Source organism: Erythrolamprus reginae, chromosome 1, assembly GCF_031021105.1.
Source record: "Erythrolamprus reginae isolate rEryReg1 chromosome 1, rEryReg1.hap1, whole genome shotgun sequence".
NCBI lineage: Eukaryota > Metazoa > Chordata > Lepidosauria > Squamata > Dipsadidae > Erythrolamprus > Erythrolamprus reginae.
This window is the reverse complement of record NC_091950.1, coordinates 358804443-358832221: the sequence shown is the minus strand read 5'-3', so window position 1 is coordinate 358832221 and position 27779 is coordinate 358804443. Positions and strand designations below refer to the sequence as shown.

General features: G+C 36.7%; 1 protein-coding gene across 1 annotated transcript in view; it reads left to right on the top strand.

Moving 5' to 3' along the window:
• The window catches only part of DNAH14 (dynein axonemal heavy chain 14), a 217941-nt gene that overhangs the window by 87564 nt on the left and 102598 nt on the right, over positions 1–27779 (top strand). The window contains exons 30-44 of the mRNA XM_070728172.1: positions 1632–1700; positions 2301–2487; positions 3370–3449; positions 4329–4500; positions 5089–5178; positions 7219–7344; positions 8315–8530; positions 10586–10655; positions 14077–14294; positions 16303–16555; positions 19938–20058; positions 21207–21436; positions 22447–22572; positions 25398–25541; positions 27606–27735. Coding sequence (XP_070584273.1) covers positions 1632–1700; positions 2301–2487; positions 3370–3449; positions 4329–4500; positions 5089–5178; positions 7219–7344; positions 8315–8530; positions 10586–10655; positions 14077–14294; positions 16303–16555; positions 19938–20058; positions 21207–21436; positions 22447–22572; positions 25398–25541; positions 27606–27735 — 2232 coding nt within the window. The remainder of the gene's footprint in view (positions 1–1631; positions 1701–2300; positions 2488–3369; positions 3450–4328; positions 4501–5088; positions 5179–7218; positions 7345–8314; positions 8531–10585; positions 10656–14076; positions 14295–16302; positions 16556–19937; positions 20059–21206; positions 21437–22446; positions 22573–25397; positions 25542–27605; positions 27736–27779) is intronic.

The window sequence follows — 27779 nt, the reverse complement described above, 5'->3', positions numbered from 1 at the left end:
AATATGAATTTATGAGGAAAAAATAGTGTTAAAACTAATGTTGCTGCAAGATTGATATATATTCTTAAAGTCTCTATATTGGTAAGTTATTTTAAGCAGATTGATACATTATGGAGAATGTTCTTATGAAAAGGGAACAATTTTGAGTTCCACATGAAAGAGGGGATTTTAACTTTCTTGACTTGTGCCATTGTACATATTTTTGACCTTGTGCTTCATGAAATTTAAATGAGTAATTAAAAACCATTACAGACAAATTAGAATATTATCACTATTCTCTTTAATATTGGTTGGAACTTTCTTCCCATTTTAAAAGATGCAAAATATATACAGTATAGGGTATACCAAAAGTCAAATCCTATAGGCAATTTATTATATAAATTACATTACATGTTTAATTGGTTGTCATTTTCATCTAAATACTTCTTTAATCTTTTGATGTACATTAAGATCAGTAACATTTTCTTTGAATAAAATAAGTAATAAAATATATTGTGGGTGGTCTGATTTTTGGTAAACCGGGTATATAGATGATGTTGGGAAGGAGACTTAAATCTGATCCTACTTTTCACTAGAAATTGACATTATGGAATAATCGTACCTGGAAATTATATTTTTGGTTCATAAGCGAAAAATTCATAAGAAAAAAATATGATCATAACTTTGGATCAGCTCATTTGTTCATCATCTGACGTTTTGCAAAAAGTATATTTTTTTCTAAATACTGTATATGGTTTCTAAATATATAATTAATTTTTAGCTGCAACTGAAAAGCTTAGTTAAGATAGATGTAGGAATCTATAAACAAGTTTGAAATATAAGATTGGGTGAGTGGTAGATTCTGTTATTTGCATCTGCCAATTAACATACCTTTATTTTATCAGAGCTTAACATTCTGCATAAGCATTCTTTGTATATGTTCTGCTTTTTGCCAAATGGGCACCTCTGGACATTATTGTGAGCCTATATATGGGCATATCTTTCTACATTAATCAAACATTGTGGCTTGGATGTCTGCACTGGGCCTTTGGCAAAATAGTATATTTTATTATATAGTAAAAATAGTATATTATTTAATACACTAAAGTATATTAAATTGCCTCCTTAAGGAAACCTGCTGTTTTTGCTATATGTATAATATAGAAAAGCATCACAAAGAATGATGGCAGATTGCTTAGCAATAACTGTATTTCTTCAAATAGTCATTTCTGCAGGTACATAATACCACTAATTTGTTCTACAGTGGTGCCTTTATTCTGAACTCCTGTATTGAAATCAGAACTGAGCTCGTTTGCACTACACTCTATATGGACATATATAGACAGGTTGATAGCCTCCCCCCAAATTTAGAATCTTCTTAATAGGGGTCTATGCAGATGCAAACCTCATGTGTAAATATTATCAATATGATATGCTAATATTGCACCATCTTCAATTGTATCTGATATTTTAAGATTAAGTCAAGTGCTTAACATATGTGGTATAACAATCTTTGTAGTTTATGGCCACAGTATTTACTTGATGTTTTTTGTATAAGGCAATAACTTGAGCATTTTCTCTGCTTTTGTAACTTGGTATACTACTTATTCCCTAACTATTGTATATTGGAGCTGTTTTTACATTTAACACAGGTTTGTACTGGAAGGAAAAGAAATTCGTCTGAAACCACACTGTGCAATTTTTATTACCATGAATCCTGGGTAAGTGATAACTGTAGGTATCATTGTTCCATAACATCAGAACAAAAAGAACCATTTTTTGTGGGGGGCAGTATTTTTTACAAATGCGTGAAGCTCTGTTGCATGAACTGGTAATTTTGATACAATGAGTTTAATATTGTCCATAACTTTGCATTTGAAGGTTTTAGAAAGTAATATTTTTAGCCTAATTTGTTGATTCAGGGATTGATCATGGAATCTTTTAAATCTATTTATTTATTGGACTTATCTGCCGCCCTTCTCCGAGGACTCAGGGCGGCCCACAACATATAATCCAAGGAATACGTACTTGCCACTGAATTATATTTATTTGTGTATTCCCATTTTCCAAATGTCGGTGGTTTTAAATTACCACTGTTATCAATTTCAAAAGGTTGAATAATTTTTCACTTGCATTTAAAATCACTTATTACCATAATCTGCTATCATAATAATGATCATACAATTATTTTCTAAATTGTAGTGAACTCTACTTTTTCAGACTAGTATATCTTTGTTGAAAGGAATTTTTATTTATAAGTGGTAAAGCTAATGTATTAAAGTGTTCTTAATGAATGTGATGACATTAACTTTCCTTTTAAGATACAAAGGTCGCGTGGAACTTCCAGACAATTTAAAATCATTATTTCGTCCTATGTCAATGATAATACCGGATTATGAACTCATTGCTGAAATAATGTTGTTTTCAGAAGGTTTCAGATCAGCAAAATTACTCTCAGGGAAGATAGTAAATCTTTATCAACTTTCTAGCAAAAGGCTATCACGCCAGGTAAAATACAAAGAATATATATATATTTATTTATATCCTAATTTTCTTCTGGAATGGAAGTTAATGTAGCTATATAACATCTCCGTTAAAGGCAATGATTTGGAAAAATAATGCGGAAATCACATGTAAATCAGTGGTAGGGTTCCATTTTTTAAAATTACCAGGTCTGTGGGCATGGCTTGATAGGTATGGTGTGTTGGTGGGTGCGGCTTGTGGGTGTGGATTCTGTAAAATCTTCATTCTCATCCAAGAAGCTTCTTCTGTTTTGACTGAATGGTAGAGAATGGAATGATTTATGTTCCTTGCAACAATATGGTAATTAGCACTCAGTCTGAGAGTCATTGAGGCCCATTGGAGGTTTATCTGTGCTCTCAGAATCACCTGAATAGTGCAAATGGGTGTGGAATCTTCTTGGAATCACTGAATCACATACTACTTACAACATAGCCCTTTTGGCAGCTCCAAGAAGGGATCTGAGATCCACATGCATAGTTTCCAAAGTGTAGTTTGACCAGCCTCCACTACCTACTTATTTAAAGCATCAGCCAAGCCTTGTACACTGTACAAGAGTTTTGAGATCTATCCCAGGTTTCCTCTGGAAACCTGACTGAGTAGCTGATCAAGCAGGGTTAGGGGAATCCTCAGAAAACTCCAAGGCTAAAGGAGATTATTTGTTCCTGACAAGAAACTAATAACTAACATACTATACTCTAAATCAGCATCAGTGCCAAGGGAGAAATTACATATTAGCTCTGGAAGAGTTCAGTTGGAAATAAAATCAGTTACCGGTAAATTGATAATTTTGATAAAAACACTATTTAATAATTGCAAAGAAGATGTTTGCAGTGCACAAAAATAAATTGTGTTCTTATCTTATTTTAGGATCATTATGATTTTGGCATGAGAGCTATAAAAACTGTATTAGTAAGAGTTGGTCAAAGGCGTCAAGAGTTGAAACTTCAGTAAGTTTTCTTAAGTTGTTTGTATTTAAAATATAATATTATTGTGTGTCAATTTGTGATCTACAGATTTTATATAAAGGTAAGTTTTAGTAGAGGAGAGACCTGTTTACTGTAATCCGATTTGTATTTCTTTTGAGACAACCCCCCCTAAATTCAATTTATCTATGCGTGCTTAACAATACTCAGAAGAATTGCAACCTATTGCAACCTATTGCAGCATATAAATCCAATCCAATAAATCAAACCTAAATTACCAAGATTATAAATATTCCTATAGAATTATCCATAAAATTAAATTCCTTTATCAGTTTTGTTTCTGACTTCCAAAGCATTCAAATTACAGGTCTATCATGTCATAGAATAATGTTAAATTTGCAAGGAGGGAGGGAGGGAGGGAGGGAGGAGGGTGAAAAGAAGGAAGGAGCTTTGACTGACAATTAATTAGCCATTGTGCAATTAAATATAAGGGAAAAATCAATGTATATGGATTAATAAAATAATTTATTAATTTTTAGTTTAGAGTAAACATATTGATATCCATGTTGTGGGAATCTTCTGCATACTTTTTGGTGCAAATTTAGTTTCTCTGGGTCCTTTTTGTCATGTTTATTTACAAACCATACATACTAACTTTTTCGTTTTTTAGATGGAAGTTTTTATTTATTTGTTCATTTGTTTTGAGCATAACAAAAATTCAGACTAATATGAATTGGAAAAGAAGCAAAACAGCAATAAAATGCACAACTTTAGCAATGTATGATCAAAAATATGCATTTAAGAATATCTCCTTTAAAAGTGTAGCATGGGTGGACTAATGAAAACAGTATGAGACTTAGAATAACTCATGAAATTCTAATTATTAGTTTTCTTGTATAATAGATACAATAAAAAAAGATTTTCTGCAATGGAGGAAACTCTAATCACAATTGACATATTGAAAGAAGTGAATTTGCCAAAGTTAATTGCTGAGGATGTTCCAATATTTGAAGATATTATCAGAGATCTCTTTACAGAAATGGAAGTTCCAAAAGTAAATCCTAAACGGTTAGAGGTAATAAAAATAAGAATAATTATTGTTGATATTAGCTGTAGAAAAATATTTTTGTCATTAGGGTTTTTTAATGTTATTATCAATTCAATTTGAGTAGTTCAGTGATTTTGTAAATGTTAGAGCTGACCTTTATGTATGTATGAGTGAGCCTTCAAAGAGGGAGTTGACAAGAGTTGACAAGATCCAGAGATAGGAGGAAGGAAGTGGGAGAAAGAAACTGAAAATAACTCTGCCTTGATCTTAGAATAAGATGGGACAGAGAAAAACATAAACAAGGCTTTAAGGATCCTGTTAATATATGCTACAACATTAAAGCAGTATGCCTTGAATCCTAGTAATATTGGTGACTTCATTTGGCCTATCTTGAAAAATTGACAGATTCTTAGGGAAGATGGGGCATGTTCAGCTGTACATTCGGGTCCACTAAATGTCAAGACAATGAAATTGATTGTGCCTCTTTAATTTTTCCCCCTAATGTTGCCAGAATAGGTATTTTCTTCTTAATACTAAAGTTTGATTAATTTATATATTGTCAAATTATTGATCAGTCATCAAATATCTAACCATCTGTCTACGTTTTTTAAATAGAATGCAATATCTCTTGCAATACAGCATTTATCTTTGCAGCCTTGGGAAAATCAGAGAGAGAAGGTTATACAACTATACCATCAGCTGATGGTGAGTGAAATGGGATAATCAGATAAAATGTGATATGGAGGTTAAATATGATACAAATATGTAGAACTCAAAATTTTACAGTGAGATCTTACATTGCAGGAATTGTATTTGATTAAATGCCAGAAATAGATGTTTATGGTGGAATATTTGTTTGGTTGTTTCTTTATCTTGTTTTGTACAAGATTGCAGGTATAGGTATAAATATAAACATAAACAAAATACAGATAAATACAGATAAATGAAGACCGTAGGACAGTAGGGTAGGGACAGTAGGCATGCTGGTGCACTTATGCAGGCTCCTTACAGACCTCTTAGGAATGGGGTGAGGTCGACAGTAGACAATCTAAGGTTAAAGTTTTTGGGGTTTGGGGAAGAAACCACAGAGTCAGGTAATGAGTTCCAGGCATTGGTCACTCTGTTGCTGAAATCATATTTTCTGCTGTTGAGTTTGGACCGGTTTAAGTTGTTTGTATCTATTCTTGTGATTGAAGCTGGAGTAGTCAATGACAGGTAGGACATTGTGGCACATAATTTTATGAACTACATTTAGATCGGTTCAAAGGAGACATAGTTCTAAATTGTCTAAGCCCAAGATTTGTCTGCTGGAATAAGGTATTCAGTTGCTATATAAGCTTAGATTTTATAAGCTTATAATTATACATTTTGTGAGACTCTTAGTTTGTATTTACTAAAATCTAAGCTTTAATTGTCTAAGGAATATTTATTTGTTTGTTTGTTTATTTATTTATTTATTTATTAAATTTGTATGCTGCCCCTCTCCGTAGACTCGGGGCGGCTCACAACAAAATAAAACAATTTATGACAAATCTAATAATTTAAAAACATTAAAAAACCCATTATTAAAACAGACATACACACAAGCATACCATATATAAATTGTATAGGCCCTGGGGAGATGTCTCAATTCCCCCATGCCTGACGGCAGAGGTGGGTTTTAAGGAGTTTACGAAAGGCAAGGAGGGTGGGGGCAGTTCTAATCTCCGGGGGGAGCTGGTTCCAGAGAGTCGGGGCCGCCACAGAGAAGGCTCTTCCCCTGGGACCTGCCAAACGACATTGTTTAGTCGACAGGACCCGGAGAAGGCCAACTCTGTGGGACCTAATCGGTCGCTGGGATTCGTGCGGCAGAAGGCGGTCCCGGAGATATTCTGGTCCGATGCCATGAAGGGCTTTATAGGTCATAACCAACACTTTGAATTGTGACCAGAAATTGATCGGAAACCAATGCAGACTGCAGAGTGTTGGTGAAACATGGGCATACCTAGGGAAGCCCATGATTGCTCTCGCAGCTTCATTCTGCACGATCTGACATTTCCGAACACTTTTCAAAGGTAGCCCCATGTAGAGAGCGTTACAGTAGTCGAATCTCGAGGTGATGAGGGCATGAGTGACTGTGAGTAGTGAGTCCCAGTCCAGATAGGGCCGCAACTGGCGCACCAGGCAAACCTGGACAAATGTCCCCCTCACCGCAGCTGAAAGATGGTTCTCTAATGTGAGCTGTGGATCGAGGAGGACGCCCAAGTTGCGGACCCTCTCTTAGGGGGTCAATAATCCCCCCCTAGGGTTATGGACGGACAGATGGAATTGTCCTTGGGAGGCAGAACCCACAGCCACTCCGTCTTATCCAGGTTAAGTTTGAGTCTGTTGACACCCATCCATACCCTAACAGCCTCCAGGCACCGGCACATCACTTCCACTGCTTTGTTGACTGGACATGGGGTGGAGATGTACAACTAGGTATCATCTGCGTACTGATAATACCTCACCCCATGGCTCTGGATGATCTCACCCAGCGGTTTCATGTAGATATTGAATAGCAGGGGGGAGAGGACTGACCCCTGAGGTACCCCACAAGGGAGTAACCTTGAAGTCGACCTTTGACCCCCCACTAACACCGACTGCGATCGACTGGAGAGGTAGGAGGAGAACCACTGAAGAACAGTGCCTCCCACTCCCAACTCCTCCAGCCGGTGCAGAAGGATATGAATGCTGAAGATTTGATATTTTAAAATATATTTTCAGGCTCGTGTTGGTGTGATGCTTGTAGGCCCTACAGGTGGAGGAAAAACTACCATCAGAACAATTTTAGAAAAAGCCTTGATAATCTTTCCATCAGTTGATACAGAAAGTGCTATTGAAGTTTTTCAGGTAAGAATTTTTTGTAAGTTACTCTTATGATATGTATTAGTAGTTGATCTCTTTTCCTGTAACCTTTCGGAGCGATAATCCATAGGAACTTTGAAATTTGAACTTTGAAACTGTCCACTGTTGACCTCACTCAATTCCCAAGAGGCCAGTAAGGGGCGTGCATAAGCGCACCAGCGTGCCTACTGTCCCTGTCCAATTGTTCCCTCTTATCAGTACCCATGTTATGTATATGAACAATGTTATATCTATGTATGTTACAAATACATACTTAACAAAATAAACAAACAAATAATTTTAAATATTTACTAGTTATCAAACAATGAGTAGTTGGCAGTCATGTTGATGTATTCCCATAAAGTATTATGATGAGATTTCTGATACAAAGCTGAACATCCAACTGAAAGTAGCTGTGCTTGATAGGTTAGTATGGAGAATGCATCTCTATAAAGTTGCCAGGATTTGGACCTGTATGAATGGTTAAAACAGAAAGCTTTTTTACAGTACTCAGTCAATTTTCACTAATTTCAGAAAACCAAGGAAGCTTTGGTTTAGGTTGATCTTGAATGGGAGCATGCCAAGAAATTACAGGACAATATGTTGAATAGAAATAAAGAAATTATTCAGGAAGAAAGCAATGGCAAAATATGTCCATATTGTTTTCAAATTACTTATATGTGTTCATCAAATCACCAAAGATCATACTTGATTTGAAGAAGATTTTACTGGGTCTTTAGGTCCTTGTTAAATGTCCATTTGTTCAGTGATCATTCAAATTTAAGATGGTGCCAAATAAGGGAGACTTTTAATGGGTTCTTGTCCTCACAGTCATGGGATTATTATTTGGATGCTCAGGAACCAAATTGTACTTAGCATCAATCAATAACAAAATGCACAAACTCTTTTGTGGGTTTATATTTATAGGAAATAAAGGTAATATTGTTCAATTAGAAGGATTTTTTTTCTTCCTCAGAATAATTCAAGGAGAAGCAAAGTGGATGCTTTTGTTGTAAACCCAAAGTCTGTTACTATTGATGAACTCTTTGGAAATACAAATCCTAGTACAATGGAATGGTCAGATGGATTATTATCCTCAACAGTACGAGGATTTGCCAAACTTGGGATCAAAAAAACTAAAAGAAAAGATCCAAGTCTTGGTATAAATTCAGAAATGCAGGATTTATATACAGTAAGTACACAGTAATGTAGTAGGGTATTGATATATTTTTATTTCAAAACATACAGACGGGAAGTTGAACAACTATCCTTGTGGTGTGACAGAACAATCTAGAACTGAACACACTCAAAACCGTAGAAACGATGGTAGACTTTAGGAGAAACCCTTCCACCCTTCCACCTCTCACAATACTAGACAACACAGTATCAACAGTAGAGACCTTCAAATTTCTAGATTCTATCATATCTGAAGACCTAAAATGGTCACCTAATATTAAAAACATCATCAAAAAAGCACAACAAAGAATGTTCTTTCTGCGCCAGCTCAGGAAGCTCAAACTGCCCAAGGAGCTGCTGATACAGTTCTACAGAGCATTCACTGAGTCTGTCATCTGCATCTCTATAACTGTCTGGTTTGGTGCTGCAACCCAACAGGACCGACACAGACTTCAGAGGATAATCAGAACTGCAGAAAAAACAATTGCTGCCAACTAGTGTTGGGCGAACTTCAAGAAGTTCAGGTTTTTCGAACTCACCCAAACTTTGCGTCGAAGTTCGGGTGAGTTCACCGAACCCGAACACGAGCTTTACCCGAACCCGAACGGCAGCAGCACTTTTTTAAAACTTTGTTTTAAAGTTCAGACAAAGTTCGGGTTCGGCGTTTGGCCGAACACCGCAAAATGCCGCCGCCTGGGAGGAGAGTGGGGAATCCCATTGTGGGATTTCCCACCTCCTTTTGCTTGCAACATTGCAAGCAAAAGGAGGTGAGAAATCCCACGAGGGGATTCCGGGGGTGGGGCTTTGACGTCATGGAGACTCCTTCTTCCCCGTTTCTGCCGGCCACGAAGATGTCAAAGCCCCACCCCCGGAATCCCCTCGTGGGATTTCCCATCTCCTTTTGCTTGCAGCGCCACAAGTTAAAGGAGGTGGGAAATCTCACGATGGGATTCCCCACTCTCCTCCCAGGCAGCGGCATTTTGAGGTGTTTGGCATGCAGAACACTGCAAAGTTCAGCACGAACCCGAACTTTGCAGGCTCATTTTGCCCAACACTACTGCCAACCTGCCTTCCATTGAGGATTTGTATACTGCACGAGTCAAAAAGAGGGCGGGTAAAATATTTACTGACCCCTCGCATCCTGGACATAAACTGTTTCAACTCCTACCCTCAAAACCTCGCTACAGAGCACTGCACACCAAGACAACTAGACACAAGAACAGTTTTTTCCCGAATGCCATCACTCTACTAAACAAATAATTCCTTCAACACTGTCAGACTTTTTACTAAATCTGCACTTCTATTCTACTAGTTTTTCTCATTCCCATCATCCTTTTCCTCCCACTTAGGACTGTATGAATGTAACTTGTTGCTTGTATCCTAAGATTTTTATTAATATTGATTAATATGATTCTTGACAAATGTATGTTTTTCTTTTATGTACGCTGAGAGCATATGCACCAAGACAAATTCCTTGTGTGTCCAATCACACTTGCCCAATAAAATTCTATTCTATTCTATTCTCTATTCTAGTTACATTTAACTTATTAAATTTATCATATAAATATTACCAAGCATTTCATTCATTTTTTTTCATTTAATAACTTTCCAAACCTGGCACATTCTTCTTCAAAAGATGGAAATGATTTATTTAAAAAAGGTAGATGAAATGACTGATTGTAGAAATGATAGATATTATTTAGCTTAACTTTTAAAATTCTCAATTTAAATGGTTACAATTATTTTAAATGTATGATTCTCTGAGCTTTAAGTTGCTGCTCTTCTGTTTATTTCCCAGGTAGTTTACTTTTTTTGTCCTCTATTTTTATCAGCTATATGCAAACACTTTTCTTTCTTTAGAAATTCTCAAACCTCTATTTATTCCAAATGTATTGGAAGCATATTCCAATTTACTTTGTTTTCTAACATCCCAGTTTTGCCTGTTTAGCCTCTTATGATGATTCCAACTAGAAATAGAATGTGTTATGTTTACTTTTTGTACGTTATAATTATGTAATGTTTATCTAATGTTATCTATTGCAATATAATTACTATCATTTCTGCTTTTTAGCTGAATACAGTGAATATAGCTGATGCAGTTGTGCCTGATGAAACTATACAATCAACAGAGAATATTCAAAGTTAGTATAATCTCATCATAACAAATATGGGAAATATTTCATCATTGTGTGTTTCTTAATTAAAGATTCAACGTAGACAACCTTTTGATGTTTAACTAATTATGCACCAGCTCTACTGAAATTAGTTTCAACAGCCTCCCTAGGAACAAAAATGTAGCAATGGAAATCATGTGATAGGTTTTGCGCCACCCACTTCCTGATGGAAACCTGACCCAGAGGTTTCTTTCCCTTTGCATCAGAATATTAACACTTCATTGAATAAATACATAGCTATTAGTTTGTTCTGTTATGTGCTACTATGGAGCGAATGACTCAGATAAGAAACTGAACTCCATAGATCAATGTGGGGAAAAAAGAAATGTGAACCTAAAGAGGAAGAAAGTGATGAAAACCTTAAGAATATCAGCATATAATAATAATTTATAATAATAATAATTTATTAGATTTGTATGCCACCCCTTTCCGAAGACTCTGAATAGGAGGTTTGTTAATGGTGGCCTTAGGCCAGTCAATTTCTCAAAGCCCAACTCCCCTTGCATGATTGTTATTGTGGAGAAAATAGGAGGTATGTTTGTCACCTTGAGTTATAATTTGTACATCTATTGCTTCTAGTTTATAGGTTTATAGATTATGGAAGCTAGTACGTGGTCACTGAATTCCAGCAAAATGGCATCTGAAATAAAATTCAGCTCTCCTCCTGATTCTGTTTCAGGAGAGTCTGCTAAATATGTTGTCTCCAAAATGAGTGTGTGTGTGTGTATACAAGAACCTTACAGGATATTTGTAGAAATATTGGAAAAGCTCAGGGAGATCTTCAGCCAACACAACATACGTGCATATTTCAAACCAGAGGTGGTTCCTGCTGGTTCAGACCGATTCTATAGAACTGAGTAAAAATAGGGACTAGTTCTCCAAACCAGCAGTAATGGCAGCCTGGCCACATCCCTGAGGTGGTTCCACTCTCTCCCCCCATGCCGGTTCTACTTGCTTGTTCTATTTCCTCTACAGGGAAAACCTTGCGAAATGAAAGGAAAGGAAAACTTCTTGTGAGGCAATTAATAACTTCTCGCCCTAATAAATTTTCCTTCACTGTGCAAGATTTCTCCCTTCATGCAATGGCTGAGAGACAACCCGGAGCTACCACTTTCCAGTAAAATGCGCATTTCGTAGCATGCAATTTGGGGGTGGCAGGTGCGGCAGGTGATGAGGGCAGCTAAACAAGCTTTGCGGTATCTTCGCTACAAAGGTTGCCAGTCTGGCTTCCCCTCTCCCTGCCAGCCAGCACCACCAGAAGCTGCTGGCGTTGCATGCAGATGCTATGCTGGGACTGATAGGGGCAGCAGCCCTCTCCCATATTTTTCCAGCTAAGCTGAGGAAAAAAGGAGGGGGACTTCACAAACAAAAGATAATTCTCTCTTTTGGCACCGCAGTCAAAGCTAAAAGAAACTGATTGGAACCAAAAGAGGGAAGGTGGGAACAGGTGGACATTTTTTTAGTTGTTTTAACTTCGTAGCAACATCCTTCCCAGCTACTGTTTTTCCTGCTCTTTTTTAAAAAAGTTAGTCCCCTTCTTCCCAGGAGAGAGAAGACCAGGGGCAGGGAGAGAAAAAGAAGGTGGGATGGGGTGGGAGTGGGGTCATCTTAGCTTGGCCAGTTGCTGCTTCCTTGGTTCCCTTCAAATTTTCAGTCCCAGAAAGCAGCTGAAAAATGCCCTCCTCCTGTTTTTTAGCCATGCACCATTTTCTGTCTTTGCCTCTTCCGGTTTTTATTTGGCTTTGCCTCCCACCCTGAAAGGAGCTTCCAGCAAAAGGAAGTGAGGGGGGAGGGGGTGAAGAAGGATCCGGGAGTGGGAAGGGAAGGGATTAGGAATAATGAGGGAAGGCTCAGAGTCCAGAATCCAGAGCATGCCTTTCTCCTTTTCTCTTGTGGCGCTTTTGTTTCCAGAGCCCCTCTCCACTTCACTCTCTCCCTAAAAACAGAATTCTTGGTCCGAAGTGGATAGTTTGAAACGAAAACAAGATTTAAAGGAAACAAAGTTGAACTAATTTGTAAGGAAAACAAGTACTGTCATGGTTCAGTGCAAGCCATACTAATAAACTAATGAGTCTTAATGTCTGGTTAAAATGGGTAGTACTTCCATTTAAAGAAGAAAAGCATAACAGACTATTGCTATGATTTTTTGCTCCTATATTCTGTTGTTTAGGTATAAATTTTGTTAATGTAGACATTTTATTTACAGCCTATTAAACAGTGGAAATAGCTGTCTGCTTGCAATCATGTGTATCTGTTTGCCTACCTGCTGCCTGCTCCGCCGTGAGTGGCCCATTTGCCCGCTCGCCACCCGCCCTGGGGAACTGTGAGCATCTTTGTCCAAGCCAAGACTAGAGAATTACTGGAATCCTGGCACTTTAACAAATCAGTCATCAATAGGCACATAGACAAAGACATCTATGTACCATTCAAAAAAGCAATCAACAATATCAGTGCTAAAAAACTTCCTCGTCAGCACCCAGACTAATACTAAAAAATCAAAAAAGAACTGCCAAACAAGCTAATAGTAAAAAGCCCAACCAAAAAACCACCAAGATCATTCCCACCAATAACAACAGGACAAGCCACTAGAATATAAAATGAGAACAAACTCCACTCCCTACTAGCATTGACTATGTTCCCAAATTGGGTAATGACGGATCTGCAAAACAACAATCAAGATCAGAAACACTAGGCACAAACCCAGAAGCCAAACCACAGCAGCGCACCCCCCTCTGACATGCACACAAGGCAAACTGACACACACCATAAATACATGGCCAGACCACAAACTCGCAGCCATACCAAAACCCAGAATGTTACACCACTGATATACATTACAAAACAGCTGACTAGCCTGCAAGCTCCAACTGCCACAACTACTCAGGATATCACCCCTAATCCGCAAACATCAAGTAATCTGCATACATCAATTGCATCAACTACTCAAGTTTCAACACAGCTTGCAGCAGCTGAGCCAGCACTCCACACCGACCCACCAGTATTTATAGAGGGAAGGCAGCTCAGATCACACTTTGTTCACCCTAGCACAAAGCTGAAAGCAGCAACCTGAAGATGACAAGTGGAACCTCATTGAAACATTGCCAGGAATCTCTGAAACTTACACTGGAAGAAAGCCGAATGTGCCAAGACCTTCATACCTTTACCCATGAAACCCTACTAATATGTATGTGTGTGTGTGTGTGTGTGTGTGTGAGAGAGAGAGAGAGACAAAAAGAGATTTTTGCTGATAATGAATTCATTATGAGCAAAAACATTCATTGGATGGATGCGTGATTTTATTTTAAAATAAAATATAAATATTGTTTTTAATTACTATTTTTATATTTTTAAATGCCCTTAAACTAGCCTTTTTTTGTTGTTCCTTTAGGTGACACTGCTATTGACTGGCAGTGGATTATCCTGGATGGTCCAGTAGATCCACTTTGGATAGAAAACTTAAATTCTGTGCTAGATGACAGCAGAACATTATGTCTTGCTAACAGTGAAAGAATTTATCTATCACCATCCTTCAGAGTCATATTTGAAGTGGACAGTGTGTCTCAAGCCAATCCAGCCACAATTAGTAGATGTGCTATGGTTTACGTGGTAGGTTTTGTTTTAAAAAGTTATTATATACTTTCACATAATATTCTATATTTTTCATTTGCCAACTTTAGCACAATAGCAAATAAACAAGTTAATTATGTTTGCAAGGTGATGCGTGGTTTAATGCCTACTTAATGAATTTCAGATGTAAAATGTGTACACTTAATTAGATAAATGTATTCTCTAATGAATATTTCATAATATACTTTCAGTATGATTTTGTGACTATTCTAGAAATTAGTGTAATCAGATCCAACCAAAATCCCAAGAAGAATCAGGCTGTTATAGATTCATTGCCCACCCATTTTCTCTTCTGATTATTTGTTGATTGCTACAAATATATTTTTCATTTTATTTTTTTGGGGAACAGAGATTTTTGGCATTGAAATGGATGATCCTAGGAAACGTTTTCTGAGTTTGCTATTCTGATTCTGGGGAAGTAAGCAATAACTGTGCATAATAAAATTTGCGAATAGATCTGAGAATAATCAAATGACAGATTTTATGAAAGAGATTTCAAATTGTCACAAGAAGATTTATTTAGTCCCTTTTCTTAAAGAATGTGACTTTCTACTGAGTCCAAACTGGGATACTTTTAATTATCATATTTGGAAATATTTGTCTCTGCATCTGATATATGTATATCATATATATGAATTAATATGGTACATGTGTTCCTAGTATGTGTATCATCCTGTTGGATAAAAATATACTGCTCAAAAAAATAAAGGGAACACTTAAACAACACAATATAACTCCAAGTAAATCAAACTTTTGTGAAATCAAACTGTCCACTTAGGAAGCAACACTGATTGACAATCAATTTCACATGTTGTCAGCACATTCAACTTTGTACAGAACAAAGTATTCAATGAGAATATTTATTTATTTATTTATTTATTTATTTATTTATTTATTTATTTATTTATTTATTTATTTATTTATTTTGTCCAATACACAATGAGAGTTTTACTGGGTATACTGTATATATACATATATATATCCAACAGTATATACATATATATCCAACAGAATATACATATATATATATCCAACAGAAAGAACATATAGCCCCTCCCTGGTACAAAGCTAAAGGGATCAGATCTGGTGGCCTAGAGGTTAATTCTCTGCCTTATAAGGCAGAAGCTGCCGGATCAAATCCCAGTAAGGGTATGGCTGGCTGATGAGGCCAGAACAAGGCCGAAATAGTGCTATCCTAGTCTCCCTTAATTTTAAAAATTAAAGCAAAAACATGTGATACATACATATATAGATATAGATATAGATATATAGATATATAGATATATATACACACATAGTAAAATACATGATGAAGGTTATAGAGGAGATACTCATAGTAAAATATATCTATGAAAGAATAGAAAAGAAGATATAGTAATAGAACATATCAATGAAAGAATAGAAGAAGAGATATAGGAATAGAAGAAAGGAATAGGAGATATAGGAGAGCAATAGGACAGGGGACGGAAGGCACTCTAGTGCACTTGTACTCGCCCCTTACTGACCTCTTAGGAATCTGGATAGGTCAACCGTAGAAAATCTAAGGGTAAAGTGTTGGGGGTTTGGGGATGACACTAAGGAGTCCGGTAATGAGTTCCACGCTTTGACAACTCGGTTACTGAAGTCATATTTTTTACAGTCAAGTTTGGAGCGGTTAATATTAAATTTAAATCTGTTGTGTGCTCTTGTGTTGTTGTGGTTGAAGCTGAAGTAGTCGCCGACAGGCAGGACGTTGCAGCATATGATCTTGTGGGCAATACTTAGATCATGTTTAAGGCGTCTTAGTTCTAGGCTTTCTAGGCCCAGGATCGAAAGTCTAGTCTCGTAGTGTATTCTGTTTCATTCAGATCTAGAATGTGTTCTTTGAGTGTTCCCTTTATTTTTTTGAGCAGTGTATATATGTTATATTGCATATACAAATAATTAAATTGAATCTTCAAATATATATATTGCTGAACATCTCTTCATGCATTTTATTTATTTGCAGGACCCTGCTGATTTGGGATGGGAACCTTATGTCAAAACATGGCTGCAAAGCATTTCTGAAATAATACCAAAAAATAGTATTGAATACCTTGAAAGCTTGTTTCACTCAAATATAAAGATAGGGTTAACTTTTCTAAATAAACATAAGAAAATGCAAGCATTCCCTGTACATCCTTTGGGGATAGTAACGAACATTTGCAGAATTATTGGTTCATTTATTCATGTAATGAAACTAAGTCAAATATCACTAGAAGGTAAGTAAACTTTAACTAATGTTTATGGCATAATTCTGTATAAACTAAATATCTTGAAATATGTTTGACTTTGAATACCTAGAATTCTCAGTAAGGGAGATTGGGAACCACACTTTAGGAGTGTCCTCCAAGCTGGGGGCAAATGAATCAGAAACCATATTTGATCATTTAAATTAAAAAATTCACTGACCATAATCAATGTTAATGTAAATTAACTTTAATTTTTTATTTTATTCAAAAAAGTTAAAATACAAAACTTCAAACAATGTTTTTATAAAAACAAAGAGAACAAAACAAACAAGACATTTAAAAAGTGCTTTAAAAAGGATACAAACACATATATACATAATATTAGTCCTATTTGAAAACTGATCATATATATTACAACAATAGTTTCACACCCCTTGTGAAATAGGCCCATAAATTTTTAAACTTATAATTCTGTTTCCAAATTATTTCCCTGTCATCTTATCTACTACATTCATGACAAAATAGTTAATAGGTAGTACAACAAAAGATAAGATTAAAATTTCAAATCCCTCTGCTAACAAACTATTATTCTATTTATCTCATAGAAATATTACCATGAGTTCTTATCTATTCCAAATTATTCTGATAGTTAACTCTGATTCATCTTGGATGGAATACAGTAAGACCTCACCTATCGCGGGTGTTACGTTCCAGACCCGGTCGCGATAGGTGAAATCCGTGATGGGGAATTTATCGACTGATAGTACTTTGGAGGGACGCTCCCTGCTCCCTTTCTCCTCCTTCCCACCAGCTCTGGATGCCTGGAGGCGAGCAACGGCCGGCTAACCTTTCCCCCCCACTACTACTTACTCTGCGCCTGAGGAAAATAAGGGGAGGGGGGGCAAAAGAATCGCGGCCCCCGAGCATTCCAGACCCACTGCTGTTCTTTGCAGCAGTTCGGCCAAACGTTGTCTTTTTTGCCTTGCCCCGTCTGGAAAGTCCCTGGTGAGCTGCCCCGGCTGGTTCTTTTTTTCTCTCTCTCTCTTTTCTTTTCTTTTTTTTTCCCCTCCACCCGCCCAGCACTTCTTCTCCCGCCCTCGAGCCCAGTCTGGAAATCCCTGCCGCATCGCGTTCCTTTCTTTGCTCGCGCTCGCTCATTCGCGCGCTGCCGGGAGTCTTTCTACAACCCCAAGCACACCGCCGCCGCTGCCAACCACTAAGCGTGCCTCCAAAGACTGCCTTCTCGGCACTGGTGAGGCGGGTTGAACGAGGGGACCGGCCTCCGCCGGAGCTCAGTCCCCGCCCCGCTCATCATTTGCCCAGCCGCGGGCTGGTTGGCTTGTCCTGCCCTTCCAAACTTCTAAGCGCCGTATCTGTGCCAACACTGACTTCAAAATCTGCGATGAAGTGAAGCCGTGGGAGGTGAAGCGCGATATAGCGAGGGACTACTGTATCCTTATTTACTTCTTAATAACATCTTAATGATATCAGTTGTGGTCTGAATTGTGGTCCATTCTCCAGAATTCATCTATCTTCCCGAAAGAATCTGGACAAAATTGTTTTTCAGTTGAATGTAATAAATCCATTCCCTAATTTCTTTCCCTCTGCTTAGAGGAAACCAATTTATCACTTATCCATTCAGTCAGTTCTATAAAATCAATATTTCTTCCAATCTTCCCCACTGAATTTGCCAGTTTCAAACCAAATTCTTTTTGTAAATCTGGTGTAATTGCTGTTACATGAAACTGGACATTTTTGTAGCCATTATTATTTTGTCAATTTTTTTTAAAAAATCAAAAAATTCTTCAAAGACAGAGATCTAAGATTGTTGACGTGATATTCCTCAGACTAAAAAATAGATAGAGAAGAAGGAAGAATATTTTTTTGAATATTTTGATCCAAAATTAAAAGAAAATTAACAAAATAAGCTCTAAAGTTTTTGCAAATCAATAAATTACAAAATCTCTGTACATTATAGTAATATAAATCAAATCAAAACACTCTCACTACCCACCAGCATGTTGTAATTTCCTTATGGAGAAACAAGAGTTATTCAAAACAGCAAAATAAATCAAAGGAAAGAGACAAAAAAAGACAGATAAAGTCCAGCAGGGGATAAAATCAATCAGCATTCAACAAGCTTATTACGGTAACTTAAAGATAAAAAGCAAACTTCAAAAAATATAGGGAATATTAAAGTAAACAATATTTCAAGAAGAAAAGATGGAAGGATGATCTAACTTTCCAGCAGTCCCCACTAGGAATTGTAGTCTTCAAGATTGAAACAGTCTTGACCTCAAAATTAGCAGATCATGGGCAGGAGGGGAAAAAAATCTACCATTCAGTAATAATCTTGGGGGAGGAGTCCCAATGTAACTGAGCATTAAAGTTTTTAAATGGGTGGTTCATATCTTAACTATATTCAATTACTATAGCATTGTTCTATACAAACTTCCAGAGTAATATTTTTTCCAAGCTAACAATGATTAATGAGGGGAATCACAAATGTAAATGACACTTAGAGGAAGACCATGAGAAAAAAATATTGATAACCCCTACTTTATATGGAAGAAGAAATTTGCAGAGTTAACAATTGAAAGGAATGGATAATAATAAATCATACACACATACAGTAGCATATGTTAAAATTTATTCATTAATTTTCTTTATATATAATTTAAAGAATCCTTCATATTCTTTAAATATGAAGGAAGGTAGAATTTCAAGGAGCCCAAGTAGCTAAAGTAATAAAGGAGGAAGCAGGAAGTTTTCCTTTTGTGAATGTTATTGTAATCACCATAAGACTGAAACCAATTTAATCAACTTATTCACATTTATGCATCCTTGCTTTGGTTAAACATGAAGATGGGTTTCTACACGATTTCCAGTAAAAAGCAGGAAATGTTACTTATTTTTTGCTACTATTCTCCTGTATGTTTTATGTTACATGTTTCTTTAATATCTAATGTGAAATGTATTGTGCCAAAAATTGGAAAAAATAATCATACCTTAGGGAGTATTTAACTAAATGGTTAGTGTAATCAATCCTATGTAAATAAATTTCAGTGTCTAATGCGATTGAAGTAATCCTGACACGTTAGGAAAATCATATAGGTATATCTTTGTGTGTATATGTGTATATATACATGGTAGGTATACACACACATATTGCATACAAATAATATTGAAAAACTTTATATACTGAATATGTATTTACATGACTTCTAAATTATCAATGATATTTTGATGTTTCCAATTATTACTGTTTGAAGTAGATTAGAATTAAAGTAAAATGTATTCACTGTAATCAAAACATAATATCAATTAGAGAGGAAAGTATAATTAAATTGTAGAATGTATTCAACTATTTCTTGAAAGAGTCAAATATATAATTAGAAACATTATATTCAAGGTAAGAAAAGACGACAAAGCAGTACAGTGAGCTTTTCACCGGTAAGCAAGAAGGATTCTCCACAATTTGTATCATCATTCAGTTCATTGAGTGGAACAGTCTCATCAATAATGAAGAAAAGGTAAATGGATTGTGAGATCATAAATACTTATTCACATTCCTGTTGAAATAGGTTAATGGCTCTTCTAGTTCAGCTTGTGGTAAGCTACGTGCATTCAGGAAGCTTGCAAAAATGGGTTCTCTTCCACATTTGCTATCTAGCATCCAATGTTTAAGGAATGTTGCCCATAATTTAGAAGATAGTAATCAACCATCAAGACTAGGACCCTCTGATCCTCCATGAATTTGCTTAGTTTCCTTTTCAACTATCTAAATCATTGACCAATTTGTTTGCCAATGTTTTAAATCTCTCTGCGTCAAGTTTTAATGGCTAATACAATATTCTTATACAATGAAAGAGGGGTAAATCATTCTATGCATGATTTTCTACATTCAATTATCTTTTGCCTTACCTGCCTCCTCACCAACTAAAAACTAAATCCTATTCATATATATTTTTAATCATTTGAGATTTTTCCTCTTTTTGGGGGGCACCCATTCAGGTTTTATTGTTTTTTTAAAAAACATAATGCTACTCTGCTCATTTCTTGCATAAAACCAGGTAACTAACCCAAACTACTTCATTAAAATTATGACAAAATACTAACTATCATATCAGACCAATCTAACAATCTAATTGTTCTAATATCAGACCAATTTAACAATCTAACAAATTACACTAAAACTCGTAAATTATACAAGATGGCAAGCGAATCTTTATAGCCTAAGTTTAAGACATATAACTTACAAAAGAATAAATACAGTGTCTTTTTTAATGATGATTTTGTTAATCATCATTAAAAATCATCCACGTCTTCGGAGAGGGGCGGCATACAAATCTAATAAATTATTATTAATTATTATTAATGTGTCTGATGGTGATTTTGTCAATGATTTATTGAACTTGTATACCATCTGGTGCTCAGTGGCTTTGGGCAGCTCATAAAAATCAAACAGATTACAATGAAATCAGTAAACCATAAAAGATGGCCAGCCAATAAAGTGTGGGATCTCACTCTTCCTCACCAAAAGCCTATCTAAAAGCTAGTTCATTCATAAATAATAAAGTATTCAGGATATTAAAAAATTAACTTGCAAAAATATAAATACAGAATCCATTTTGAGGTTTAGTAATAAGTTTGTATTATGATAACTATTCATTAATTTCAGGGGTGGTGAACTATGGTTTTGGGAGAAGGAGCCTAATAAATTGTTCATATTATTGGCGAAAATCTTCATATTTGCATTTACTTGGGCTGTTGGAGGAATTTTAAAACGAGAGGAAGAACATGAAGGTGAAACTCTCATTGATATAAACACTAGCCAAGATGAACTTGCACATGTAACAAGCGACTTCAATTACCTTGTTCGTGAATTATTTGACCAAAAACCACCTACTAGTAAGTTCTAAATTTCTACTGCTTTCACAATATAGTTATTGTATATATTCTAATTGCATTAATTGAATAAATATTTATATTAAGTAACAAATTAGTGGAACAGGAAAGGGTCAAAGATACAATTTTATATTCCAATGAAGCTGAATACATAGTTTCCAAATTAATACAGGTGACAAATATATCTACTAATCTATATTTTCATGTGTGTATAGTATGTAAGTAGCATCTGTGTGACTAGATTTTGAATGCCGAAGAGATTCCAATTGAATAAGCTAGCTGAGAAAGAGAAGACATGCAGAACAATGGAAAAGTCAGGTGTTTCATGTAAGAGGACCTGAAATTCAATTTATTTTTCTACAAATATATTAATAGGGCAAAGGAAAAACCTTGGAAGTTGCTGCTTGTCAGCAGTGCATAGACTAATTGGCATTATTGCAATATGAATGCACATACCAATTAGCAACAGAACTATTAATATAAATGTAATTAGATTTTTTAAAATAAAATTTTTGAAACATGCTTGTAGATTTGTGAATTTACTGTTGTGCCCTTTCTTTATCTGCTTTTAGTTTAAAATAATTCTAATGTGAGGACATTCTCTTTTGCCTTTCTTCACAGGCACATAGGTACAACAGATGTGTTTCCTAAATATAAATATTCTATTTGTTGTAACATTTTATAATTATATTGTGTTCTAATACAATTTTGTTAATCCTTGCTCAAGTCAGACTCTTGCTTTCAGTAATGTTCACATGCACACAGTGAATGTGTTGCCTCCAACAATCTGAAGGGGAGCTGTATTTGAGCTTGCTTGGACTAATTACAGCTGTTAGCAGGATCTAAGATCCAGATTTATTTGGTCCTACTTCCCCTGTGCAAGGAGTGGGTAGAGTGAAGTTTTATGACAGAAACATATCTGCTATACAATTTATAGAAAATATGCACTATTCACCCATTAAGTTTACACTGTTTATGTAATAAAATATGTCTTTCATATTTTGAACTTTCAGATATTCAGATGCCATCTGGAGATAAAACTATTTTTGATTATTTTGTGGATTTACAAACAGGAGAATTTGAACCATGGGGAAATTTAGTTCCTAGCACACAATTTCTTATCCAGAAAGGTGAGTATAGTTGTAGTGGCTTTATGTTATTAAATTATTTTGAAACTCCTAGAAAACATTTAATACATTTAAACACACATTTGTAAAGAGATGAAGTGAGACACTCAGTTTTTGGAAGGAGAACAATGCTAATATATTCAGAGATAAATTCAATACTAGATGCTCGAGCCTAACTCTAGAAATCAAAGCATAATACTATATGATTGAGAATAGACACCTAGACCAGGGGTCGGCAATCCACGGCTCCAGAGCTGCAGGCAGCTCTTTGGGCTCCCTGCTGTGGCTCCCTGTCCTATAACTGTCTGGCCTCACCCTCCCCTACCTTACCTGGCCTGAGAGGGTAAGGGTGATGGTCTGAATGGAGAAGTGACCAGGGCTGATTCTCCGGCACTCGTCGAGGAACATAGTCAAACCTGGCTGAGACTTCCCTTCAGGCGATCCTCCTCCCCCTCTCATGACTCCTTGGCTGGCTATGGCAGGCCAGGAGTGTGCACATCCACAGGGGAACCCTCAAGTGAGCACCAAGTGCAGCAAAGGCACACTTGGAGGGTGGGCAGCGGATGGCTGCTCGCTTGAGGAGGGTGTTTGTGTTATGTCTTAAAGAAATAAATGGTAAAAATCTCTGATTGGTTAAGACGCGGCTTGGCTTAAAAGAACCGCCAAAAATAAACTGCTGTCTGAGAATGTTACCGCCTAACAGAAATGTATAAATAGGGCAACGGATTAGCCATTGCCCTTGTTGGAAATTGATTGTTGTGGAGAGCCTTTCTTATGACAGATGAATAAAGAAAACCTGTTGAATTGAATCAGTTTCCGAGGACTGACTTAACAGTGGCGATGAGGAGCTCAAACTCCCGCTGAAGCAACCATGAGCTCCGTCATGGCTCAAGCACCAGCGTTCTACAACCCAGACACAGAACTGTGGACGTCCTACATGGCAAAATTCCGCATTTTCCTACAAGCAAGTAATCTCCACGACGCCGATGACAATAGAAAGCGAGCAATCTTTCTAAATTACTGCGGCCCAACAATCTACAGCCTAGCCTCTACGCTGGTCGACCCAGACACCGTAGAAACTTTCGCCTGGGCCACTCTTCAAGCAAAACTCGCCTCTCATTTCCAACCTACCACGCCGATCTGGGTCTACCGCCACTAGTTCACACTCATGAGACAAGCCGAAGGCGAATCGACGAATGATTTTGCCACCCGCCTACAAATCGTCCTGGCTAAATGCCAATTCAAGGACCCAGAAGAACAACTGGTCGACCGAGTAATTTTCAGTATGAGAAATATCACACTCCAAAAGAAATACTTGGTAGACGAAGACACTACACTTCAAGACATCCTTAAAGTGGCCCAGGTTAGACAAGGACATCGAATTATGGGTTGCAGCATGCTTGCCTTGCCAACTATCAAGACCAGATCCCCAAGATCCAGACCTGCCGAATGGCCTGCTCCGAGGGGCCCTTGGTCAAGAATACACATTGACTTCGCTGGACCAATACGAGGACAGTCATTTCTAATAGTGATCGATGCCTATTCCAAATGGCTATAGGTTGCCCTAATGACTTCAACAACAACCAGCGCAACGATAAAGGTCCTACGAAAATTATTCTCAATACACGGCATTCCAGATACCCTAGTATCCGATAACGGGCCACAATTAACAGCCCGTCAAATGGAGCTTTTTCTGGCAGACCTGGGCATCAAACATATTCTCACACCGGCTCATTTTCCGCAAGCGAATGGTCACGTAGAACGAATGGTAGGAATCACAAAAGAAGCCCTAAATAAAGCACCCCCGGGAGACTGGCAACAACAGATTGACGAATTTTTAATAATACAACACATTACTCCATCAGCCACGACACAAAAAAGTCCAGCAGAACTCTTCATGGGGAGAAACATACGCTCCAAATTAGACCGAATACACCCAGACTACCAAGCTGAAACAGATGAAAGAATTAAACAACCAGCAAGAAGTTTAACATCAGCGGCCTAATATTTGCAAGGGATTATGACACAGAATTAAAATGGAAAGAAGGGAAAATAAAAGAAAAAACTTTGTTCAAAAACTTATTTAGTCCTATTAAATGACGGGCGAATATGGCACCGTCACATAGACCAATTACGCAAACGGATTAAAACTAACAGTATAACTTTACCCACTTTAGAGAATCATCAAGAGTACTCACCCGAACCTGTTCAGGAATCCAGCGATGGCTACCTGTTACCCCTGGAGGCCAGCGAAGATCCGGCTGCATCAACGCAAACAGGCCAGCAGATAGCAGACCAAAGCGGAGCAGAACAGACGCCATCCATCCAGGGAGATAGCTCTCTGGGAAATGAACTGCGCAGGTCACAACGAACATCCAAGCCACCAATCAGGTTACAAGACTACGTCACTTGGATAAATACCTAATACCCAATCACCAAACTAAAAGGGGAGGGATGTTAGTTTTAAAGAAATAAATGGTGAAAATCTCTGATTGGTTAAGATGTGGCTTGGCTTAAAAGAACCGCCAAAAATAAACTGCTGTCTGAGAATGTTCCTGCCTAACAGAAATGTATAAATAGGGCAACGGATTAGCCGTTGCTCTTGTTGGAAGTTGATTGTTGTGGAGAGCGTTTCCTATGACTGAGATGAATAAAGAAAACCTGTTGAATTGAATCAGTTTCCGAGTACTGACTTAACACTTTGGATGCAGCTTCTCTCCTGCTGTAAGGACTAGTCATTGCCTCTTCTATTTTTTCATCCGGCCATGATTTATAATATTTTAACATTTTTTGATATTTTAAAGTAATTATTGTAATCTTCTAAACTTCAGTGACAGATCTGTCCGAATCTGATCATATCATGTTACAAAGTCAAGAAAAGAAAATGGAGGCCTCTGCATTTATTCCCAATATTGATACAATTCGTCACAGCTTCCTAGCAAGTCTTCTTTTATTGTCAAAACATCCTGTACTGATTATAGGTAAGTTCATATTTTAATATTGTATAACAAAATAGACTCTTATCTTGTACAAATACTTGCAATTCATCATTGGATTCTTGTATAATATTTTCATTCAATTATTTGAAAGCCCAGTCATAAAGTTAACTATAGAACTCTTACACAAGTAAGTTAAAATGCCTATGCTGGTTTACTGAAATGTACTAAAACAATAGTACTTTGCATTGTCTGAGAATAGTTGGAATTTAATTTATTTTCAACATGTGGAAAGTTAAGATTGCCAGGAAAAAAAACACCTGGCTAATCTCTTTGATAGATTTGACCAATGGAGTCCAAGATTTGTAAGCCATTAAATCCAGTCACTTTAAATTCCATTTACCATATTTTTCGGTGTATAAGACACACTGGAGTATAAGACACACCTTAGTTTGTGGGGAGGAAAATAGGGGAAAGTATCTGCTTACCAGGTATTCATCTGGCTAGTGTACTTAGTCTGGTCAGCTTCAGCACATTATTTTATTCCCTGGTTAAGGGCTTAAAAAAACTTTATTCTGAGACGGTAACAATGAGAGAGCTTGCAAGCCAGTAAGAGCTGGGAACATCATTAGCACCTGGAAAGAAACAGTCGGAGCAAGTACAGCAGTGGGGGAAAAAACCCTGCAAAGACTTAGGGCTTGGAAAACATTCTTCTTAGCAGAGAGTAACAATGAAAGAGCTTTGAAGCTGGTAAAAGCTGAGAACATTGTTAGCACCTAGTTAGGGCTGAAAAGAAGCATTTGGGGCATATAAAGTTTGGGGCTTGGAAAACATTCTTCTTAGCAGAGAGTAACAATGAAAGAGTTTGCAAGCAGTAAGATCTGGGAATATTGTTAGCACCTGGTTAGGGCTGGATAGAAACTTCTTTGGAGCAAGTTAGAGTAATGGAAAAAACCCTGCAAAGACTTAGGGCTTGGAAAACATTCTTCACAGAGAGAAACAATGAAAGAGCCTGCAAGGTAAGAGCTGGGAAAATTGTTAGCAGCTAGTTAGAGCTGGGGGGAAAAAACTACATTCAGAATATAAGACGTACCCAAATTATCAGTCTATTTTAGGGAGGAAAAAGGTGCATCTTATACACTGAAAAATATGGTATTTATAAGCTATATTTATATCTCCTTGATTCCTTGGGAAACTTTCCTCCTCCCAGTAAGTGACAGGAGTTTGAATTGCTCTTCTTGGGCCTATTGATAATTCTCATGTAGAATATAGTTTTCAGGTTATCAGGTGATTTAGGAAGATAGAATCCTTTTTTTTAAAGGTAGTATAGAATGTATTATGGAGAAATCAACACAAGATGAACCAATATCTAGCCTTGTTTGAAATCTGACTGATAATAATAATTTTAATTTTTAGCTTTAATTTTTAACAATATAATTAGTTAAAATATAATGTCATTATTTTAAAACACTTTAGTTATTGTTATTATTAGTTTTAATATTACAACAACTTTAATTAAAGGGTACCCTTGCATAAAGTTTATGTGCCATAATGAGCAAATTAATAATGTAACAAGTTGCTGGATCAATTTGTTTATTTTGGGGCCTGTAATAGCATGTCCCTAGTCTTCCAGTATCTACATTACTCAGTCTTTGGGGCTACATGATTATAATGAAGTATGACATGATTACAATGAGGAAAAGTCCATTACTGCTTGTGCCTCCACATGCTGGACTAATTGAAGTTTCCAGGGGGTTTTAAAGGGCAATTCAACGTAAAGTGTATTGCAGTAGTGAAGTTGTGATGTGACTAGGGCATCAATGACTGTCTGAAGGCCCCAATCTAGAAAAGAGCTTAACTGGTACATCAGATTGTATATAATCTTTCCTGATCTAGCTGGATATGCTCTTCAACCAGGAGTTTCAAGTCCAAGAAAACCCTCAAACTGCATATCAACCTTGAAGGGAAAATTTCTGTCTCATGCAATAACAACTGTGGAATATGGCTCACCCACACCCACAGCTTATATTGCATATTACAAATTTTATAATTTCTTCATCTCTTTCATTATAACTATAGAAGCCTAATAATCTCTTCTATAATGTTTAGGCGATCCTGGCAGTGGAAAGACTACTATGATAGATAATATGCTTGGAAGTCTTGAAAAATATGGATTGAATATAAGGAAGAAAACAATATTAGGAGAGGTCTTTCACTACAACCAAACTCAAATAGCAAGGTAACTGTTAAGAAATTTAGGGAGCAATTCAAGCTCTTTGTTGA